Source organism: Lepidothrix coronata, unplaced genomic scaffold (genome assembly GCF_001604755.1).
Source record: "Lepidothrix coronata isolate B3197 unplaced genomic scaffold, Lepidothrix_coronata-1.0 Scaffold11, whole genome shotgun sequence".
In the NCBI taxonomy this organism is placed as follows: domain Eukaryota; kingdom Metazoa; phylum Chordata; class Aves; order Passeriformes; family Pipridae; genus Lepidothrix; species Lepidothrix coronata.
In genome coordinates, this window is record NW_016690191.1 from 547803 (window position 1) to 566421 (window position 18619).

Sequence of the window (18619 nt, forward strand, 5' to 3'; positions counted from 1 at the left end):
CAATGACAAGCTAAACATGTCTACAAATCAATGACTTGTACCTTCCAAATGTAAGCATAAACATGCACGTTACAACAGTCAGTTATTACACAAAAAAGAGAAAGTTAGTAACATCATTTTCTATTAATATATATTTTCTATTAATAAACTTGCCAAAATATTGCTACTAATCTCTAAAACTTTCTTTTTCAACAGGCTAAAAAAAATAAATAAACAGATCTTTAGAAAGTCACAAAGTTCAGTCACTTGAATTTAAACATTTCACGTTCCACAAAGCCCTGGTTGAATAACCACTCCCATCTTTTTTGTACATCTCATTTTTTTTACATTCTAATTTTTACAGCATTATTTAGGAGGCAGCTGTTTTTGTGCAGTCTATATGTTTGTTATTCAGCAGCTATTTGAATCAAAAGCAGAGATGCCTGCCCATCTATGGTACTCATTTGGTCATGACTAACTTCTTTGGCCTTTGTCTCATTCCTATCCTTTGACAGGGATGAGTTTCTGAAACAAAAGGGACTATTTTCTTTCACAGCTCTCATAATTACTGGAACCAAACCCATGACAGGTACAATTGAAGGGGAAGAACTCAGTAGGATTTATTGACAGAACAGAGAGATAATAGTTTTGATTTAGAGGTCAAAGATAGATGACCAACCAAGTACACTTAAAAAATGCAATTTCATCACATACAGCTTAAAAATCACTTAGTATGATAGTTCTGTATGAAAATCTAGGTAACACTAGTAATATAAAAAACCTATATAATTAAAAGAGCAGAATACATTCTCAATAAGAAACAGAATCTCTTACTAGTGAGAGCCAACAATGTCCCCACTGAGGCATTCTAAGAATAATTATCAATTTTTGGCACAGATGGAAGGAAAAAGTAATGAAGCACAGCGATGTAACATCAGCAAATCACTCACAGTATCTAACTAATGACAACCCTCACTGGTGCTTGTTTTCAGGAGAAACTACTTGAACAAACTATTCAGTATCTACCAAAGAAAAAGGTTGTTTTTAAACAGCAGCTCAAACTAAACTGGAAATACCTGAAGAGTGCTGAACACAATGGCAGAAGGGAAGAGCTGGGACATTTTTTCTGTAGGTTTCTCAACACAGAAGTAAGGAGTGAGAGGCTCCCCCCACACCTTAAAGGCTGTCCCTGCCCATCTCTGGTGCTCATTTGGGTACGACCGAATTCCTCACGCTTTGCCTCACTGCTGTCCCTTGCCAGCAATGAGTGCAGAGAACAAGGGGAACTGTGTTCCTCCACAGCCCCACAAGTGCAGGGGATGGGAAGAGAACAGCACCAATTGAAGTTATAAATACAGAACCACAGAGCTCAAAAATAACACTGCCTGTTTTATCGCTGCTCGTGTCCACACAGACATGAGGCTGCTCGTGAGGAGCAGGGGAGAGCAACTGAGCTGGAACACACTGGGAGGTGAGGCCTGGGGACGTCTCAGCACAGAAATGTTGGGTATCAAAAGCTTCAAAGTAAGGCAAAACCCAAAAGATACTGGCTTCATTCAACTCGAAAGTGCTAAAAGAAGTGATGCTGGGTGTCATGGCTGTTATTGCTCTAATAATGAAATTATTTCCACTCAAATGTCCCAGCCAGGCCATTTCCTTGAATTGCTGCAAGATTTGCCAGGTTAAGAAATTCAAAGGCTGTGGCAGAGCCCTGTATTAGTTTTCTTAGAAAATACTTCCCCTGTAATACTCAACACTAATTGGTTTTTGTAGGTGGGAATTAAATGTCATCGTGAACACCTCCATGAAAAACACGTGACATTAACACTGCTTTTATCCCCAGCCTGAAGTTCTGGAGCCAAGTGACTAATGGCTGCACAAGGGGCAGAAAATTCTCCCAGATTTTTCAGTGTCCAAGGAAATATCTGTTAGAATTTCAATCTTTTGAGGTCCTATTTGTGCACCAGTCTTGAACGCTAAATATCTAAATAACTTTCTACACCCAGACTTGAACAAAATAAATTCTACTGATTAGATGACAAAATTAGTCCAATTCTATTTGCCTGCTTGTAACAGACTGAAAAATCTTGATCAACAGACAGATAAAGACCTACAAGATGTAAATAAATGATCCTACAGCCCACGACAAAAATCTGTCTTTATAAATGTATTTTCGGTAGGATTAGGTAATGCAGCCAGGCTCCTGAAATTTAGAAATGTTATCTCATCTTCACAAGATATAAGTGCAAAACAGGACCTAGAGAGAATTCTTCTTATTCTTTAAGATAAAATGTATTTTAGCAAGATCAAGTATCGGCATCTCATTTTCCCTCAAAAATATGTGTTCCCTTCTCCAAGCCATCACATCCTCTTGCCTTTGAAGTGGTTTTCAGTGGTAAGCAAACACCAGGAAAATTCTCATGCATGTAAGAGAAGCACAAACCATACTTTAGTACTCACTGCGATTTTATGATTCCTCATCATATTATCAAACTCTTCATTAATTTTTTTATATTTTTCCTCTGTATGTGGCGTGAGCACATATGAAGTGTCAGGGTCCGGGCTGTCGCACCCTCTGTGTTCCTTCTTGTTCAGAGCCTAAATAATGAAGTTAATAAAAAGGATCAACAAATAAAAAGTAGAGATAAAATAAAAGTACTTACAGGGCCTCGCTTGAAAATAAAATCACTATCTTCATTTAGTTTGCTGAATCTGTCCTCCGATAGCGGACTGTGCTCAAAGTAATCGTCAGCATCAGGGCTCTCACAACCATTAAGGCCTTTCTTTCTTAAGGTCTGAAATACAATTGGAAAATTCACATACAGATCACACTAACTTGCCATGAAGTTTTTTTTTTTTCTTTTTTTTTTGTACACTACTGAATCAATCCGAGCCCCTGAAACTACAGCAGACTTTCACAGGCAAAACTCACTGTCCAACACACAGGGTTAGTCCTTCGAGATAGTGGCAAAGGACACGGAGAGAAAAGGTTCCTCCAGGTGCCACCTCACAGGCAACTTTAAGCTACAACCACTTCACCTCCCCAGCATTCCCTGGAAAACCATTTTTAGACACTGGCTGATGGAGTGAAGGTGCCTGACAAGGGACATTCAAGCCTGTGGCAAAGCAGTTCATGCATCCACTGGTAATTAAAAGCCAGTTTACTGGATCTTGAATGAATTGATTTTAGCACCCCAATTTTAATGTTCACATTTTAAAAAGCACACAGTTAAAATTCTGAGAAACGCAATGCTAAGATTTTTGTTCCAATTCAACAACTGCAGGACATTAATACATGTAACACTCTCTGTAGTTGACAAAGGCAGGATCTTCCTGCACTTCTGTCATCCTGCATGATAACAACAACTGCAAAAAAGTATAAAAAGAAATTACATAATCCCTCTCTAAAATGACTTCGTTTGCTAAATATAAGCTTTTTCAGAGTCCTTCAGACTAACTTGATGCAACTGCTTTATTGGGCTACTTCCTGTTTTCTGATGGAGAACTCACACCAACATCCCCTGGAAAAAAAAAAAAAAAGCAAACTTGTCTACAATCCAGGCATCAGAGAAAGGATGTGAAGCTACGGGTCTGGTGACCAAAGTGTAAGAGATAATTGTATTTCTTGGTTTTCTTTTCCATCTATTACACAATCAGAAATCTTTCTCTGCAAGTTCTCGTTTATAACAAAACAAGATTTAAAATATTACCTGTGGAAAAATCTTTTTTTAAAAGCTTCAAAAGGAAAGCAGTGTAAATTTTATACAGACACACATTATCAGTACATAAGGAAGCAGTAGGACTATACAGGCATGAAGGAGTTGTGTGTTTCCTTTTTGTGAGAAATTATTTATATTCCATGAATTTTATACTAAAAACCCTAAAGATCTTAGAAATCTGCAAGTTGATATTTCCAGCACCATAAAGAAATTCCACGTTTTCCTATAAAAGCAGTTTCCATAACGCACAGAAATTCTGATTTCTAAAGCAAAATGGTTTAGTTTATACTATTCACCAGCATTTTTTCTTACTGTCTAACGATTTTTTAGTACAATAAAAAGTGCATAAGACTTTACTATTTATAGATATGCAAAACAGTGCTTATTTCTCCTGCAGTTTTCAAGCAGGAATCGAGAATCCAATTCGCCGCCTGAAATTCTTTAATATCACAGTTCACCAGAAGCTGTAATTCCTTCTCAAGTTTCTTGGCTCGCTCGGCGAATCCCACACAGTATCTGGAACTCCCACAAAAATGTAATCACTAAATCAGCATATGGGGGAAAACAGGTGTGGGTTCCTCCAGCACCTGTCACGGCCCCGATGCCGATCCCGCTGCCCCGACCAATCAGCTGGACACGGGAATGGACTTGGCCATACAAGGCTCGGCCTCTCAAGGTCGGAGCCTGTTCTCCCTCTCTCCCAGCCCTTCCTAACAAGTCAGCCTGCCAGGCTGCTACACTTCGGTATCAGCAGGGAAAATGTTAACACTGTATAATCTGGATTACACTTAACCCCTGCAGCCCACGGCAGTCTGGAAATAGAATCCAAATGTCTTTACCCGGGACACGATTACCGGCTGGAGTCAGACGCCACAAAGGTCTTGCGAGAACTCCACGCACTGTTACTTCTCCTCCTTTGATAAACACCTTAAAGCAATTTAAATCTTGCAGCCCAGGAGTTTCATTAGAGCTCCTTTCCATAGTCTAAAGCAATCCAGTGAAAGCTTTTAGGTGTAACGATGGCAATTCATCCCCCCGGATCTGCCCGAAAATTACACCCCACGTGGAACAAAAAGGAAGAGATTTAAATACAAAAATACCTCCTTCCTCTTGGCCACTGCACGTTTTTTATTGTCGCTAACAATGGGGTTAACTCTGCTTTGACTCATGAGGAAGGAAAATGCCTCAGTATCTCCCGTTTCAGGCTCTGGAAAGCGTCACTCCAGATGGGGTTCCTGTCATTGTGGAGGGATTTAAGCCAGGCTCAGCGTTACAGATAATCAGGCCGGGTCTGATCGCCAAAGCTCTGTCTCCTTATCACCAAAACACCAAGTGCCACTTGGAGGACCTGACCATAAAAAGCCTGCGAAGTTTATCAGCGCCCAGTAACACAATAGTAAAACATTCCAGCTGCAGAGCAGGGAATGCTGGAATCTGTTCACACGGGCAGGCGAGGCGGACGCGAGCCAGCCCAGCACAGGTTCTCACCGATAACAGGCCCTGCTCCAGGGAAAACAAGGAGGGACACACTGCTGGGAATCGCTCTGCTGGGACCCAGGAAAGCCATCAACAAGGGCTGACCCCGCCCTCCAGATTCTTCTGCGCTAAAAATCTGTTATTTCTCCAAATAATGTAAATCAGTCGCCTCTCTGAGCTATTCCCAAGATATTATTGTGGGGACTGAAATTTTACTGACTCTGAGAAATAAAATGCCAGTTGGTGAGATCAAATAATTTGTGTAATGTGAAGAGAGTTTTATTTCTCTGCTGTGATACACGAGCTTGTTTAGAATAGAACCAAGAGTTTTTACAGTTGAGGCTACTAAATATAGGGTATAATTTTCTTACAACAGCAAGAGGGGGAAAGAACATTAAATTCCAAGTTTTGCTATTGGATGCTCACTGCAGTTACCTTCTGGTGTGAAGCCTTGTTTTCCAGATCATCTAAGGGAATGTGCAGCCCTTTCAGTTAATCTCTATTACTTTCCACTTCCTCTAAGACTTAGCCGAAATTACTGGAAATCGTTCCAACGTGTTTGCCAACGCACTGCATTGTGCCCTAGTAACTGAGATTGTGCAGCTTTGATCTCAGACTGCTCTAACTACACTGAGGAGAGAAAAGGACTGATTTCAGTCAGAGAACAATTTAAAGCATTTACGAAGAATCAAGGCAAGTGTGAAACCTTTTCTATAAAAGAATGAAGCAAATACAACAATACAGCTCTGTGATGAAGTTCTAGACAGGTGTGGTCATCCTGATACTGCAGAACGACCCTGAAGCTTTAACTGCTTTTGTTCCACTGTGTAAAACTGAATTATGTGAATATTATAACTACTGGATTAATATTTATTTATTTTTATTTGAATGGCAGAGCTTAGAAAACAGTGTATGAGAAAGGCTGGACTGGCTATGATGGGTTTAAACATTGCAGTCAAGCACATGGTAATATTTTCCTGAACTTCCCCACACATATGCAAAGCACTTTTTAATTGCACTGCATTTTGCTAATTTAAGGAAAGAATCATGCCAGAATCATGAACAGAAGAAGAGCTTCTTGCAAAACAACAACAGAAAGGAATAATTGGCTTCTCTCTACAATTCAACATAAATTTTACTGAAACCAATAATACCAACGAGTGTAAAAATACAATAAAGCCATTTATTGCTTGATCCATGAGGAAGCAAAGATGATACTCAATCATCAGAGTGTGATTAGCATAAGCTTCCTTCCACAGTATCCAACAGAGACACTGGAAATGCAGGAGCCTTGAGCCTGCTGAGCCTCCACAGCGTGAGATCAAGTCATCACCTCCCCGGGCTTGTTCCAGTCCCACAGGATCACAGGGGATCCAGACACGGGCATGGGCAGCTCTGGGAACCAGGAACTCTGAACCAACACACAGGGGTGGATCACTGCTGCCAGAGATGAAGGACAACCCCCAGCTGTGCTCCCATCCCAGATCCTGGTTTGGATCCCAGGGACACGCTGATTCACAGAGCGCAGTCGGCGTGTTCTGGGCTCCGAGATCCACTGAGGGGGAGCTTTCTGGTCCTGGGGATTGGGCTCCTCACCAGCTCTGGCAGAACTGCAGAGAATCTGTCTATGCTCATTGTCACATCAGGAAACAATATTTTTCTGCCTTAAAGCAAGAATGTGGGGTGACCTCATGTGCAAAAAAGTGTCAGGTCACTCAAAACATTGAGTGTTGGGTTTCTTGTAATATTACACAAAAAGGAAATGGTTGCTGCTGTCAGAGCTCCCATGGATCATGTTAACAGCTCTATTTTTGCACTCACTATTGGAGCTGGCCAAACAGGATTTTTGCTGGTGTTTCATCCCAAATTATCAGGAAAACCATGTCCAAAATTTGACTAAGATTGAAATGAGAAGTGATTTCCCTTGGAAAAGGCAAACCTTTCACTTAAATCCTGTAGCTGGTTCTGCTTCTGCTCCTGCAGTCGGAGCACAGAAAAGCTGTGAAGCAGCATAAATTTGGAGTAAACCCTTTTTAAATATTGTAATTTTTTAAAGTGTAAGTATTCCTCGGGCCTAAAGTAATGGAAAGGTCCTACCAGGTACTGCCAAATATTACTGCTGCTCCAGGAGGCAGCTACACCACGGCTATCAGAAGGATAAACAATTACAGTTTCCCGATGCTCTAGTGGAGAGTATTTCTTTCTTCACTAAAATGACAGAAAATTCTCCTTGGTCATTCTTTATTTAACTTATTTTTTTGCTGGGTTTGGATCCAGTTGCAGCAGGAATAAGTGGTTTTCCAAGGTGTGGGCTGAGCACCACAGAACCAGGGGAGGCAGAAGGAATGGCCTGTCCTCTATGGCAGCAGCCACCTCTGATAAATCACATCTCACATTTCAAGCCACACCTTTTTTTCTGAGATATTCACCAAATGAAGGACAAACACAGCAGTCACAGCAGCAACAGATTTCACTCTCAATACCTGAAACATGAGAGACAGAAAACAGGGCATATTCCTTTCCTGCAGCTCAGCTCCCTGCCCACAGCAGAGACATTCAGCAGGCAAGAACCACACGTATCAATCACTTTACATACAGCAAAAACTCATGCTGAAACCACGACAACTGTTTCATTATTTGCTTCCTGATACATATTATTGCCAAGAAGCTGAGCCCAAAACCAAGCTGGGTTTTTCTTCTTTTGTAAGACAAAATATTCCCTTTTCATGAGCCTGAACAATACCCCAGTGTCTCATCCTGTAGATGTAGGCATGTCTCCCCTATTATGTATAAAACATATTCAAGTATTTGAGGAGTATTCTTAGTCACCAAAGGCTATTTTTAGTTTTTAAACTTCCTGCAGGTCAGTTTGGCTTCAGAAGCCTCGTTCTTTTCTGGTTCTTTTCTCTAAAGTAACAACATGGCTCTGCAAAGTTGGAGCCTGACCCTGCAGTGCTGGGCACACGGATTTACCACTGCCTCAAATCAAAGCAGGAGTGAATCCCAAGCACAGCACAAACATCCAAAGAGAACAGCCAGAGAAAAACCAGATAAATCAACTCAGTCACAATGTTCTGCGTTTGAAGCTCAACATTTGTTTCTGTAAGTTGACACTCCTTTTTTCACACTCAGAAGTAGTGGATTGTTCTAGGTAATGTTTACAAACTTGATACACTTTCCTCAGGCTCCACTAATATTCTCAACTCCGATCACTGAAGCATCTGCAGATTTCCTTATGGAGGTGTTTTCCTGTCCTCAGAGTTGGGAGGCTACTGAAGTTTAGCCCTGGTACTGCTCCTTTCAGGATCCCTGACACGTTTTCAGTCCCGTTTTGCCACGCTATCAGTTTGGATTTCACCTTCTAATTATAGCCACAAACACGGGCAGCCCAGCCCAGCCCAGGCAAGGAGTGGTGCCCGGCTTTCAAAACTTCCCTGAAACGCAGGGGAGGCCAAATTAGATTATGACAGACATTTCCATGAGCTAAGCAACTTGGAGAGCTTAACTTCTTAAAGAACAAGGTCTCCCCAGCCTTCCTGGCAGCTCCCCAACCACAGCAGTGCTCGCCACAGAAAATCTGAACAATTGACATACTCTGCTTTCGGCTTACTTAAATGACATTTTCCACACTTGTGCTCAATTGGCAGTGATATTTAAAAGGTAAATGATGGATATTATGCAAAAATATCTGGATATCAAAAATTCTGAGTGCAGTACTTAAGGTTTGCTACATTTATTATACCTTTTGGGCAAATATTATAGTTTGTTAGGGAAAACAGGAGGTTTGGGATTAATTACTTATTCCAGGGTTTTCCAAAGGAAAAAAACTATAAGCCTGCCTTTACACTAGGCCATAAAATACAAAGAGCCCTCTAAGCAACGCTCTATGTTCAGTTTTAGGCAAAGGTATTCAGCATTTACAGATGAAAAATGTTCATGATTTGAAATTTTATCAGTGTCCCTGTTCTAAACCACTCCAAGAAAAGACACCGTCTTGTTTCAAATGTTGGAGCCCTTCCAGCATCTGGCAAATTTTAACATGTATCCCTGGCCTGCCAAACATGAGAGGGAGCTGTCAAATTCCTCCCAGATATGATAAAGATGGCACTCAGGATTCAAACTCTCATTTATATAAAATAACACATACACAAGGTTTTTCAGACATGCTATGGCACGAATTCTAGCCCGGAGCATCTTTGCTGCGAAGCGTTATTTTAACCAGATAATCCACCAGCAATTACTAAACAATTAGAATTTTATGGGCTATAAAACCCATTCTTCTTTTCACCCCTAGAATACTGCACAGAGCCCTGGACTAGGAGGGATGGGAAGGGCAGCTGTGCTTGGATTTGGGATTTTGGAGAAGCATTATCTGTGAACTGGGGACCTTCTAAAGCTGACCCACAAACTGGCTTTTGCTCGGTCCTAAATGAACTCCTTGAGGCTTAAAATGATTAGTAATCCATTAGCACTGATAATACTGTTTCCACAGTGACAGCTAAGTCAGGCTCTCAAAGTCCAATATCTGATGCATTTGCCTGTTTCACTTTCTATATGACCCAGGAGATGATTAAATTTTATATCACAGAGCAGGTTTTCATTTTACCTGCTACCATCAACTAGATTTTCCCATTAGCAAATACTAAACTGCCAGTTTAAGCTGATCTTTTTTCAATCTTTTTATTAAAAATCAAGGGCAGAATATACTGATATTCACCTTAAGGAAGCAGAAACCATTCCTCAGTGTATAAATTAAATATATTTTGTGGTCCTTTCAGGGAATGTGACAAACAAAATTAATGGTAAAACGGAGCAAAACACAGAACGTTCAGAGAGATATTTTATGCTTTTTTTCAGTCCTTATCCAAGTGATAACATATATACATACACATCCTCCCATAAATAGATCTTCCTGTGCCTGCAATGGTTAAATCCCAAAGCAGCAGCAGTAGCCGACTGAAGGCCTCCTTTCAGCACCAGTGCACTGCAGATAAGCCATATGGAACATGAAAAGTTTCCAAGTGCAGCAATCCATCTGCATAATATCCTTCATAATCTTTTAGAAGTTCTTTAGGAAAAAATATTATCTCCTACTCATAGCTTGCCAAGGGGAAAAAAAAAATCTAAACTCCAATTACAATTCTGTGATATAAAAAGAACGGGGTTCTTTTGGTCCACCTGCCTATGCAGGGCTGTAATTGCAAATATTTCTTGTCCTGAATTGTTCTTTACAGCTTTAAAATTGGAAAGGATAACAGAAACTATTTCAAAGTCTTGGTGCTCAAGATAACTGAGTGTTATCAAAATATTACAACACAAATAAGAAACTATTCCCAGAGAAATGTTCAGTGGATTTTAAGGATTTATACTATTGTTAAAATACTATTCACATGTAAGAATATGGGAAGTGGCTACACTGTCTACCAGAACAAGCTTCAATTACTGCTAATATTGTATAGAACTGCCATCTTGTTTCACAAAAAAACACCCCAAAAAAGAGCAAGTTGAACAAGACAACTGAAAGCAGGTACCTGGAAACCCCAGCTGAGACCAGGATGTACAGCAGGAAATAAGGAAAGAGGGTACAACAGATACAGCTCTACTTTTACTGAATTAAAATAATTAGAACATAGGACTTGGAGGCACAAAGAGCGTCACAATTTCTGTTTTGAATACTGAACTTCTCAGCTGTGTGTCAAACACACTCCATATTTTTTCCCTTGCACAACCTTCACTTGGAGCGAATTATTCAAAAGCCAAAGCACCTCTTTGAAGGGTGTCCTGACTTAACAAAAGGGGTGGGAAATCAAAGGTGGGACCTTGAGACAGAGAGAAAAGGCTGTACAGGAATCAGTGAAATATGAGTAAGCTTTATGATGTGTAACTCATGTCAGCATTGGACAAAGAACTGCTCTGGCATGATGGATTATTTGTCTTTTTCCTGCAGTCAGCAAGTACTGAATTGTAAGTTATTTGCAGGAAAGAGCAGGGCTTTAAATGGCAACGTTAAAGGTTCTAGAAGAGCTTTCAGTCGGACAATGTGTAACAGGTTTTTTGATCTTAAAAGTCTTCACCACATTCCCAATACATTTCAGAGTTTTTAATTTAAAATGCTATTCACTTTGTACTGAAGTTCTCTGATAAATATTTCCAGTAAAACATAATTTTAGTTAAGAGCCAATTTGACTAACTCGACTAGCACTCCACAGTCTACACTATAAATTTGATGTGTGAGCTCCAACATGAAATATCACATGATAGGAACATTAATAAGGTGAAATAACTTTCCCTACTAAGTCACAAAATGACCTGCATGTGTGTTGGTTTAGAGGTATTATGAAGACCAAGAATGACACGATATGAAGTGATATATGTTATGATATGGGAGATTCAAAGGTCTGTACCACAAGAACCACCACCATAAATATTTTCTTGATTCAGCTGCAGTTACTCTGCAAAACATCCCAGGTGAAAGTATCAACAGGAAATGTGTCCTGCAGTGTTTGCCTGCAGTAAAACCCTGGCAATGAACAAACCACACACTCCTTGAGCAGAAGCACCATCAGTTTAAGGCCCAGACATTATTTGAAAGCAAAGGATTAAAAACCTCAAGAGGAACAGAGCCTGTAAAGATGCCGAGGTACAAAAGGCAGCTGGAGATGACACTGTCCCTCCTGACAGTGATGAACAGACTGAGGAAGCAGCAGCACCTCTGCTGTCCCTTCTGCAGGGTGGTTAATCCCTGGCAGAAGACACTCCCTAACCCACGAGCTGGAAGTGGAAAGCTGGGATTACATCAACTCTGCACTGAAATCAAGCCTCTCACGAGAAAGAACAGTCCTTTATGTCACTGTGGTTGCAGGAGGTGCTTTGTTCTGGGTCTATTCTTTCCAGGCACAGCTTGTGTAAAGTCACTCACTCTTCATTAACAGATGCCTTGGTCTTTGCTTGGAAATTGCACAGTAAAAATACACTTTTCTGTCAATGCAGGATTTCAAAAGCACCAAATCCTGCAGCAACACAAGGGCTGCAGAACACACGAGACCAGCACAGCTGGAAGAACTTGTTCATACAATAATTCTGTCTTTGTGTGGCTGCCTGCATGAACTCCAGCACTAACAAGCTCTGAGCTGTTACAGATTTTCTTGGAGTCAATTTTCAATCCTGCTTAACACAACGTCTGCAGAGCAGCTAAATCCAGCCCTGAATCTCGGACACGTGTTCCCTGAGCAGTGGGTGTGAGAACCGGACTCTGTGTGTCTGCCCTCATTTCAGAAATAAAAACATTCTCCAAACACGGGGCAGAATCAGTTGGGAAAACATCACTTGCACAGCTGGGAAGTAAATAGAGGATTTCATAACAGAGGAGAATCACTGCCTGTTGTAGGGCAGATTCTGCAGAGTTTTTGGGAGACAGGTACCATTTAGAGGCCCTCTGCTACTGTTTCACATGGATTTGGGATTCTGGTCCTGCCAGCAGCACAGCCACCTGATTCCACAGGCTGTCACCCATCACCTCAGGGATTAGTTCATTAAAAATGAGACCACCACAGCAAATTTCAGCTCCCAGCTGTACAATAACCTCACTGGTGTCATGTCACAGGACAGGGAGCAACCTGGACTGCACAAAATTCCTGGTGGTAAAACACCAGCCAAGTATAATCATTATTAGCAACAGAAACTTCTATAAAAAGCTGCTTTCTAGACAAACTTCAGGTGTCTGTGTGCTTTAAGCAGTGACTAAATCTGGAATTCATCAAAATTCAGAATAACAGCAGAGCATGGTAAATTTAAAGCACCGGCACTGTTATAAGAGGTAGAAGAAATGTTGTATTCTTAACCCTAAAACACTAAATTTAATCACTGGTTTAGATTCATGGGAAGTGCAGTTTTAGAGTATTTGCAGGTAAGACAAAGAGGTTTCAACAAAAAAAAAAAAACAACCAAAAAAAACCGCCCAAAAAACCTCAACAAAAAACTCAAAGTCCATCCTACTTCTGGCAATTCTTTACATACCAGCAATGAAGGAATGCAAAATGACATTTACTAGGAACAAAAACTTTTTTCTACCACTGTCAGGTCGCTTAAAGTCACCAACAATCTGTCATTTCAAAATAAATAAATAAAAAGGCACATCAACACTAGTCACCAGTATGTCCAAGGCAGTTTCGGCACAGGCAAAGAATTAAAAGAATATTTTAAAGCAGAACAATTACTTTGGGGATTAAGTGTTGAATGTAATCTCCCAAATTTAAAAGGAAGGGCAGAAATAAGATACAGACACCATTAGGAGTGGTAACTGTTCTGTTCAGCACAAAATACACAGGTCTCTTCGGTCACTATATTCAAAACACATACTGCTACCTTGACAACAGTTTAATTTTTCAAGAGAGGTGTTTCTTCCTAACCCAGGAGTGAGAACTAAAACCCCAAGGCATAACCTGTTTACAAGTTAGGTTTATAGTAAACACTTCTACTAGAAAAAAAATAGATTCAAACCACTATACACAGATATATAAAAGTGTGTGTGTGTGTATACATATATATATGAGCTTTTGATGACTCATATTCCAGACCACTTCACTTTTCAAGTATTTTCTCTCTTTTTAAGGTAAGCTCAAAGAGATTTTAGTCCTTAACCATCCATAAATCCTCCTCAATCACCTCCTTAAAATGTCTCAGAGGCATTTGTGTGCCATCTCAAGTTATTTGAAATGTTATATGCAGTATAATTACATTTACATAATCATTTAGCAAATCAAGCCCAATAATGCCTACCTAAACTTTCTCAGCATCATGAACAGATTACCAAGTCCTTTCCTTATTTCACTGAGAACATTTTTAAGCTTCCTCCTCCTTTTAAATGTGTAACACTTATTCCCACAGTGAGTGGAGACCAAATTAAATGGTTTGAACAACACAAACACATAATATTCCTACCAACACATGTCCTTCTATCAGCCCAAAAGCTTTTTGCTTTTTTCTTTCTTTACTCTCATTAAGTCTTGCCCACTTCTGGCAGTTCTCCATCTAACAAATAGGAAGGAATGCAAAACAACGTTCATGTGTCAGCACTGCCAACCTTCCTACAATCTCCAGTGTGTGTTTGTGTTTGACCAACAGCATTCCTGGTCCCACCTCACAGCACCATCTCAGTTCTATAAAACTGTGCTGATATTTCACATAAATTTGGAGGTTTTAGTCACCCACATTCAGCATCAGGTTTCATTTTCAACCAAAGCTGGTTGTAGGGCATTTTCTTTCTTTTTAAAATAGAGTTAAAAGCTTTCCATGTAATTGTCTTTTGAAACATTTCAAAGAAATAATTATTTTTGAAGAATTTCACCCAATTTCCCCATCATATTTTTTAGCTTTGAATAGCAAAATATGGAAGCCACTTGCTTGCCAAATCCACATCTAGATGAGATACACCAGGGACCCATCAAGGAAGGAAATTCAATTAACTGAAGGTCTTTCTCATCTAATCCACATATATATTTAGATACAACTCCCAGATCTTCAATTTCATAGGAAGCCCACCCAAATTTAAACAAAAAGAAGCAACGAACCATTTCATATGCCACCAAAACAAACTCCACCTTGTGACACACCAATAACAGCTCAAAATACACACATTGGTTATTCCCAGCCTGGAAAAGCAGCAACGCTGGGAGGAGGTGGCGAAAGCTGGATTAAAAAAAAAAAACAAAACCCTGAGAGCTTTTGGTTTATAAACACAGTGTTTCAACACCAACGTTTGTGTTTATGCTCCCCACACTGTCACACTTGTCTCCTGGCATATGCTCCATCTGGCTGGGGAGATGCATCTGCTCCCTCCTGCTGCGGGCTCTCCACGGGCAGCTGAGCTCGCCCCGCTCACCGCGAGCCCACCCCTGACACCACACGGTTGGGGCTGAGGGACACGGATGGCTCCTGGAACAGCTCCTGGTTAAGATTTTGTGACAAGGCAGAGGTGAAAATGCCCTTTTTTGTATTCTAATCCAGCACCTGTTACCTGCTCTCTGTCTGAACGGTGGCACCACCACCCTCACACAGAGTCATCACTAATGTTCCTGCCCATTACAGTCATTGTGAGATATTTAACACAAGCACCCAAATCACTTGCTGTCCTGAGTATGTTTGCAATAATTACATGATACAGTTTAGGAGAGGTTTCTTTTATAGTTTTAGTTCCAGTTTTTACTCCAGATCACTGCCTGTTTCAAGGACAGCTGTCAAGAATTGGGGTATAAGCTCAGCCTTATTCAGCACATTACACCACACTGCAAACAGCATCAAACTGCAGAGCACAGAGGAGGCTCATTAACTGACACCCACCCGGAATTCTCCTGGGCACAGACGCCAACTGGAAAAGTAGGTCACATTATAGACAGGCTCCTAAAAATCCACTCACTGCAGGCTGATGAGGTGAGGTGATGGAACCAGCACAGCCCATCCAGGCCACACCGAGGGGAAATGAACCCTCTTCTGCTGGAACACTCAGGGAACATCAAACCACGGAAAAGAGAGAAAAGGCTGAGCTTAACAGGCAAGAAGAGTCATCTTCAGGCCTTGACTCCCAGGAAAAGGGAGGCTGGAAGAGAGGGAATGACTGAGCAACTGCTGCTGTCTCAGAGTCTCATGAAGGGTGGAAGGAGCCAAAATGGAAGTGGCACCTTGTACAGAAGCTGTAATAACCTTAACACACCCTGCACTAAAGAAAGTGTCTGTTCATCTCCCAGTTTTCCTTTGGATTTAAAAATTATGAACACTCAAGATCTCAATTGTCTTCAATACATTAAAACATTTTGTTGACCATACAGATACAGAATCCTGATAAAACCTGAAACTATTCCCATTTTGCTCTGCAAAAGTACTACTTTCTTCAGGAAAAATAATTACTTGTCAAGAATAATCTGTTACAGGAAAAAAAAAAATCCATGAATATTAAAGCACCAAAATGCTTTAACACCTACAGCAAGTCCTTCAAATCACAGGCAGTTCTTCAGTGCAACAACCTGCAACTGTGCCAAGGTGGGTTTGTAAAGCTAAATACATGATGCTGGTATTTCAGGAATTCAAAGCACACACTGAGTGAAAAATCTCAGGTTTTTTTCCATATCCCTACAGGATCCATCTAACCTGTGCAAAAGCACTGCCCTGGATGCAAATAACATGAATGAAACCTTACAAGAGACCAAAAACACTCTCACCTGATGTGAGAAGTATCATTTTCTCCAAGAGCAAGAAACATGAAATAATTTTTTTGAATGGCAATTTATATTTCTGAAATCACAGAAAAGGATTATTTTGGAATTTTAACAGAAGATACCTTTTTTTTTTTTTTTGCTTTCACGAGGTTTAAAGAAAACATTACACTCATCAGCCCTGGAGTAAATGCCTGTTACTAAAAGGGCAGGAGATGAGCAATCCTAACAACAGTCCTCACCAGTATCAGCTGTGCTCACCTCCCATATTCCAGAGGGATGCAGAAACTAATCTAATAAACCCATCAGACCAATTGTGCCTGATCCTGACAAGCAAGGAAGTATTTCTGCATAGACATGTGGATGTTCTGAAGATTTGAGGTGTTTCAAACAATCCTGTTTACTTTGTTCACGTGGGTTTTTTCAACACTGTAAAACAGATTCAAACAGAAAAAAATAAAATAAAATCAAGAATCACAGAGGTTGAGATCCAGCTCAAAATGCCACACAAATTCCAGGCCATCTGTCACAGGATCTTCTGCCTTAATGTAGCAAATGACAGGGAATGGTGTATTCCCAAGTATTCTACTGACATCAGAAAATTAAGCTTACATTAAAACTAAATTCTAATTTGCAATTCCAGTTATTCAGAAGTCTGATTCTGCCTAAAAAAACACATTCCTTACACCCATATCAGTTATTTGGTACCAGGTAGCTACGAAAGGGAAAAAATTGTAATGAAAAAACCCATGACATGAAAGAGGTAAGGAAATGAGGTTGGGTTGGGTCAGGCTGGAGGGGGTTTGGAGCACCCTGGCCTAGTGGAAGGTGTCCCTGCCCATGGTAGGGGGTTGGAAAGAGAGGAGCTTTAAGCCCCTTCCAACTCAAACCAGTCTGTGGTTCTATAATAAACCAACATTTTATTGATGGGTAAAGTGCTTAGAAATTGAGTGGGGAAAAAGGAGGACAAGGAAACACTAACAGAAATTAAAAATGGGACCAATAAATACACATAAAAAGGACAAAAAAGTTAGAAAAGAATAGGTCTAGGACAGCAACAGAGCATTCACATCTACAATAACATGTACAGTGAAAGACATAAGGGCATGTATCAAAAAAAAAATCATCGTATTCATTTAAGATGCCAGTGCTCTCCCTCCTACTATGTTTTCCCAAACATTCCAGCAGCGACAGAAGACACCAAGCTCTGGGCATATAAAAGCAATTCCTCTGCCAAAGCTGAGCAGGAGACAACTCTGAGGGGAAGTTGTCTCAGCGATTTCACTTAATCATCTACAACATTGCACTGAAAATAAGGAACAGCACATTTGTTTCTTCCCTTCCACGGTTTCTGGGCTGTCTGGAATTAGCTTTCCTTCAAACCCAGAAAATCCCACCCTCCTCATGCACACCAGGACCACAGTGGGGCCACACCAGTTCCAGGGGGAGCCCCCACCCCAATAAATGCCATTTGTCATGTCCAAGGAGGAAAGTGAATTACTAAACTCTTAATTAATATCTAGACATCAGCTGTAGCTCCTTATAATTATTTATTCCAGCTTGCTTTAGTAAGGATTTGACAGATTTCAGGCTTTTTTTTAGTAATTTTCATTCGTTAAAGCAGAATTTCTACACAAGTACAATAAAGAGAAGCCATTTTACATTGTCCTTCCAGCATGTTTCCAAAATGCTGGGGATGTAACTCAGCCTCTATCACACTCCAAGCACCCACCAATCCAGAAAGAAAAAAAAAAACCCAAAATATTTCACAGCCAGACCAAAGAGCACACAGGGCTAAGCTGAAGAGACAGGAAGATGCACTCCTGAATTACACTATGTTTGAAAAATGGGAATGAAGTCCTAAATGCCACACTAGTGTAATACAGAAAATCCACAGAGGAAAATTAGAAAGAATCTGCAGATGAGTCCTCGCATGTTCCCCCCGAGCACATCTGCACTGCTGCACTGACTGCCCTTCTCATGGAGCTGTCAGGGGTCAAGCACTTGACACTGGGAAAAAAGCCCCTCCAACAAAAAGAACCCAAAAAAATACAGGCAGCCTCTGTGCAGAATTACTTTGAAAGAGTCCTTAGTCCTCGTGGTGTGGAGAAGCACTTTTACCACAAGTCACAACACAAAGAGGCCTTGGATGCAGAACAAGACTCAGCCTGACTTGCAGCCCTGTCTCAAGCTCACATCTGTCACAATCAAAAGCTCATCCTGAAATAATCAGGTTTC

At 40.6% G+C, this 18619-nt stretch overlaps 1 protein-coding gene across 1 annotated transcript in view; it reads right to left on the minus strand.

Annotated features, from left to right (window-relative positions):
* Positions 1-18619, minus strand: part of MEF2A (myocyte enhancer factor 2A) — an 81922-nt gene that overhangs the window by 24162 nt on the left and 39141 nt on the right. The window contains exons 5-6 of the mRNA XM_017804951.1: positions 2643-2774; positions 2440-2577 (exon numbers count right to left, since the gene is read on the minus strand). Coding sequence (XP_017660440.1) covers positions 2440-2577; positions 2643-2774 — 270 coding nt within the window. The remainder of the gene's footprint in view (positions 1-2439; positions 2578-2642; positions 2775-18619) is intronic.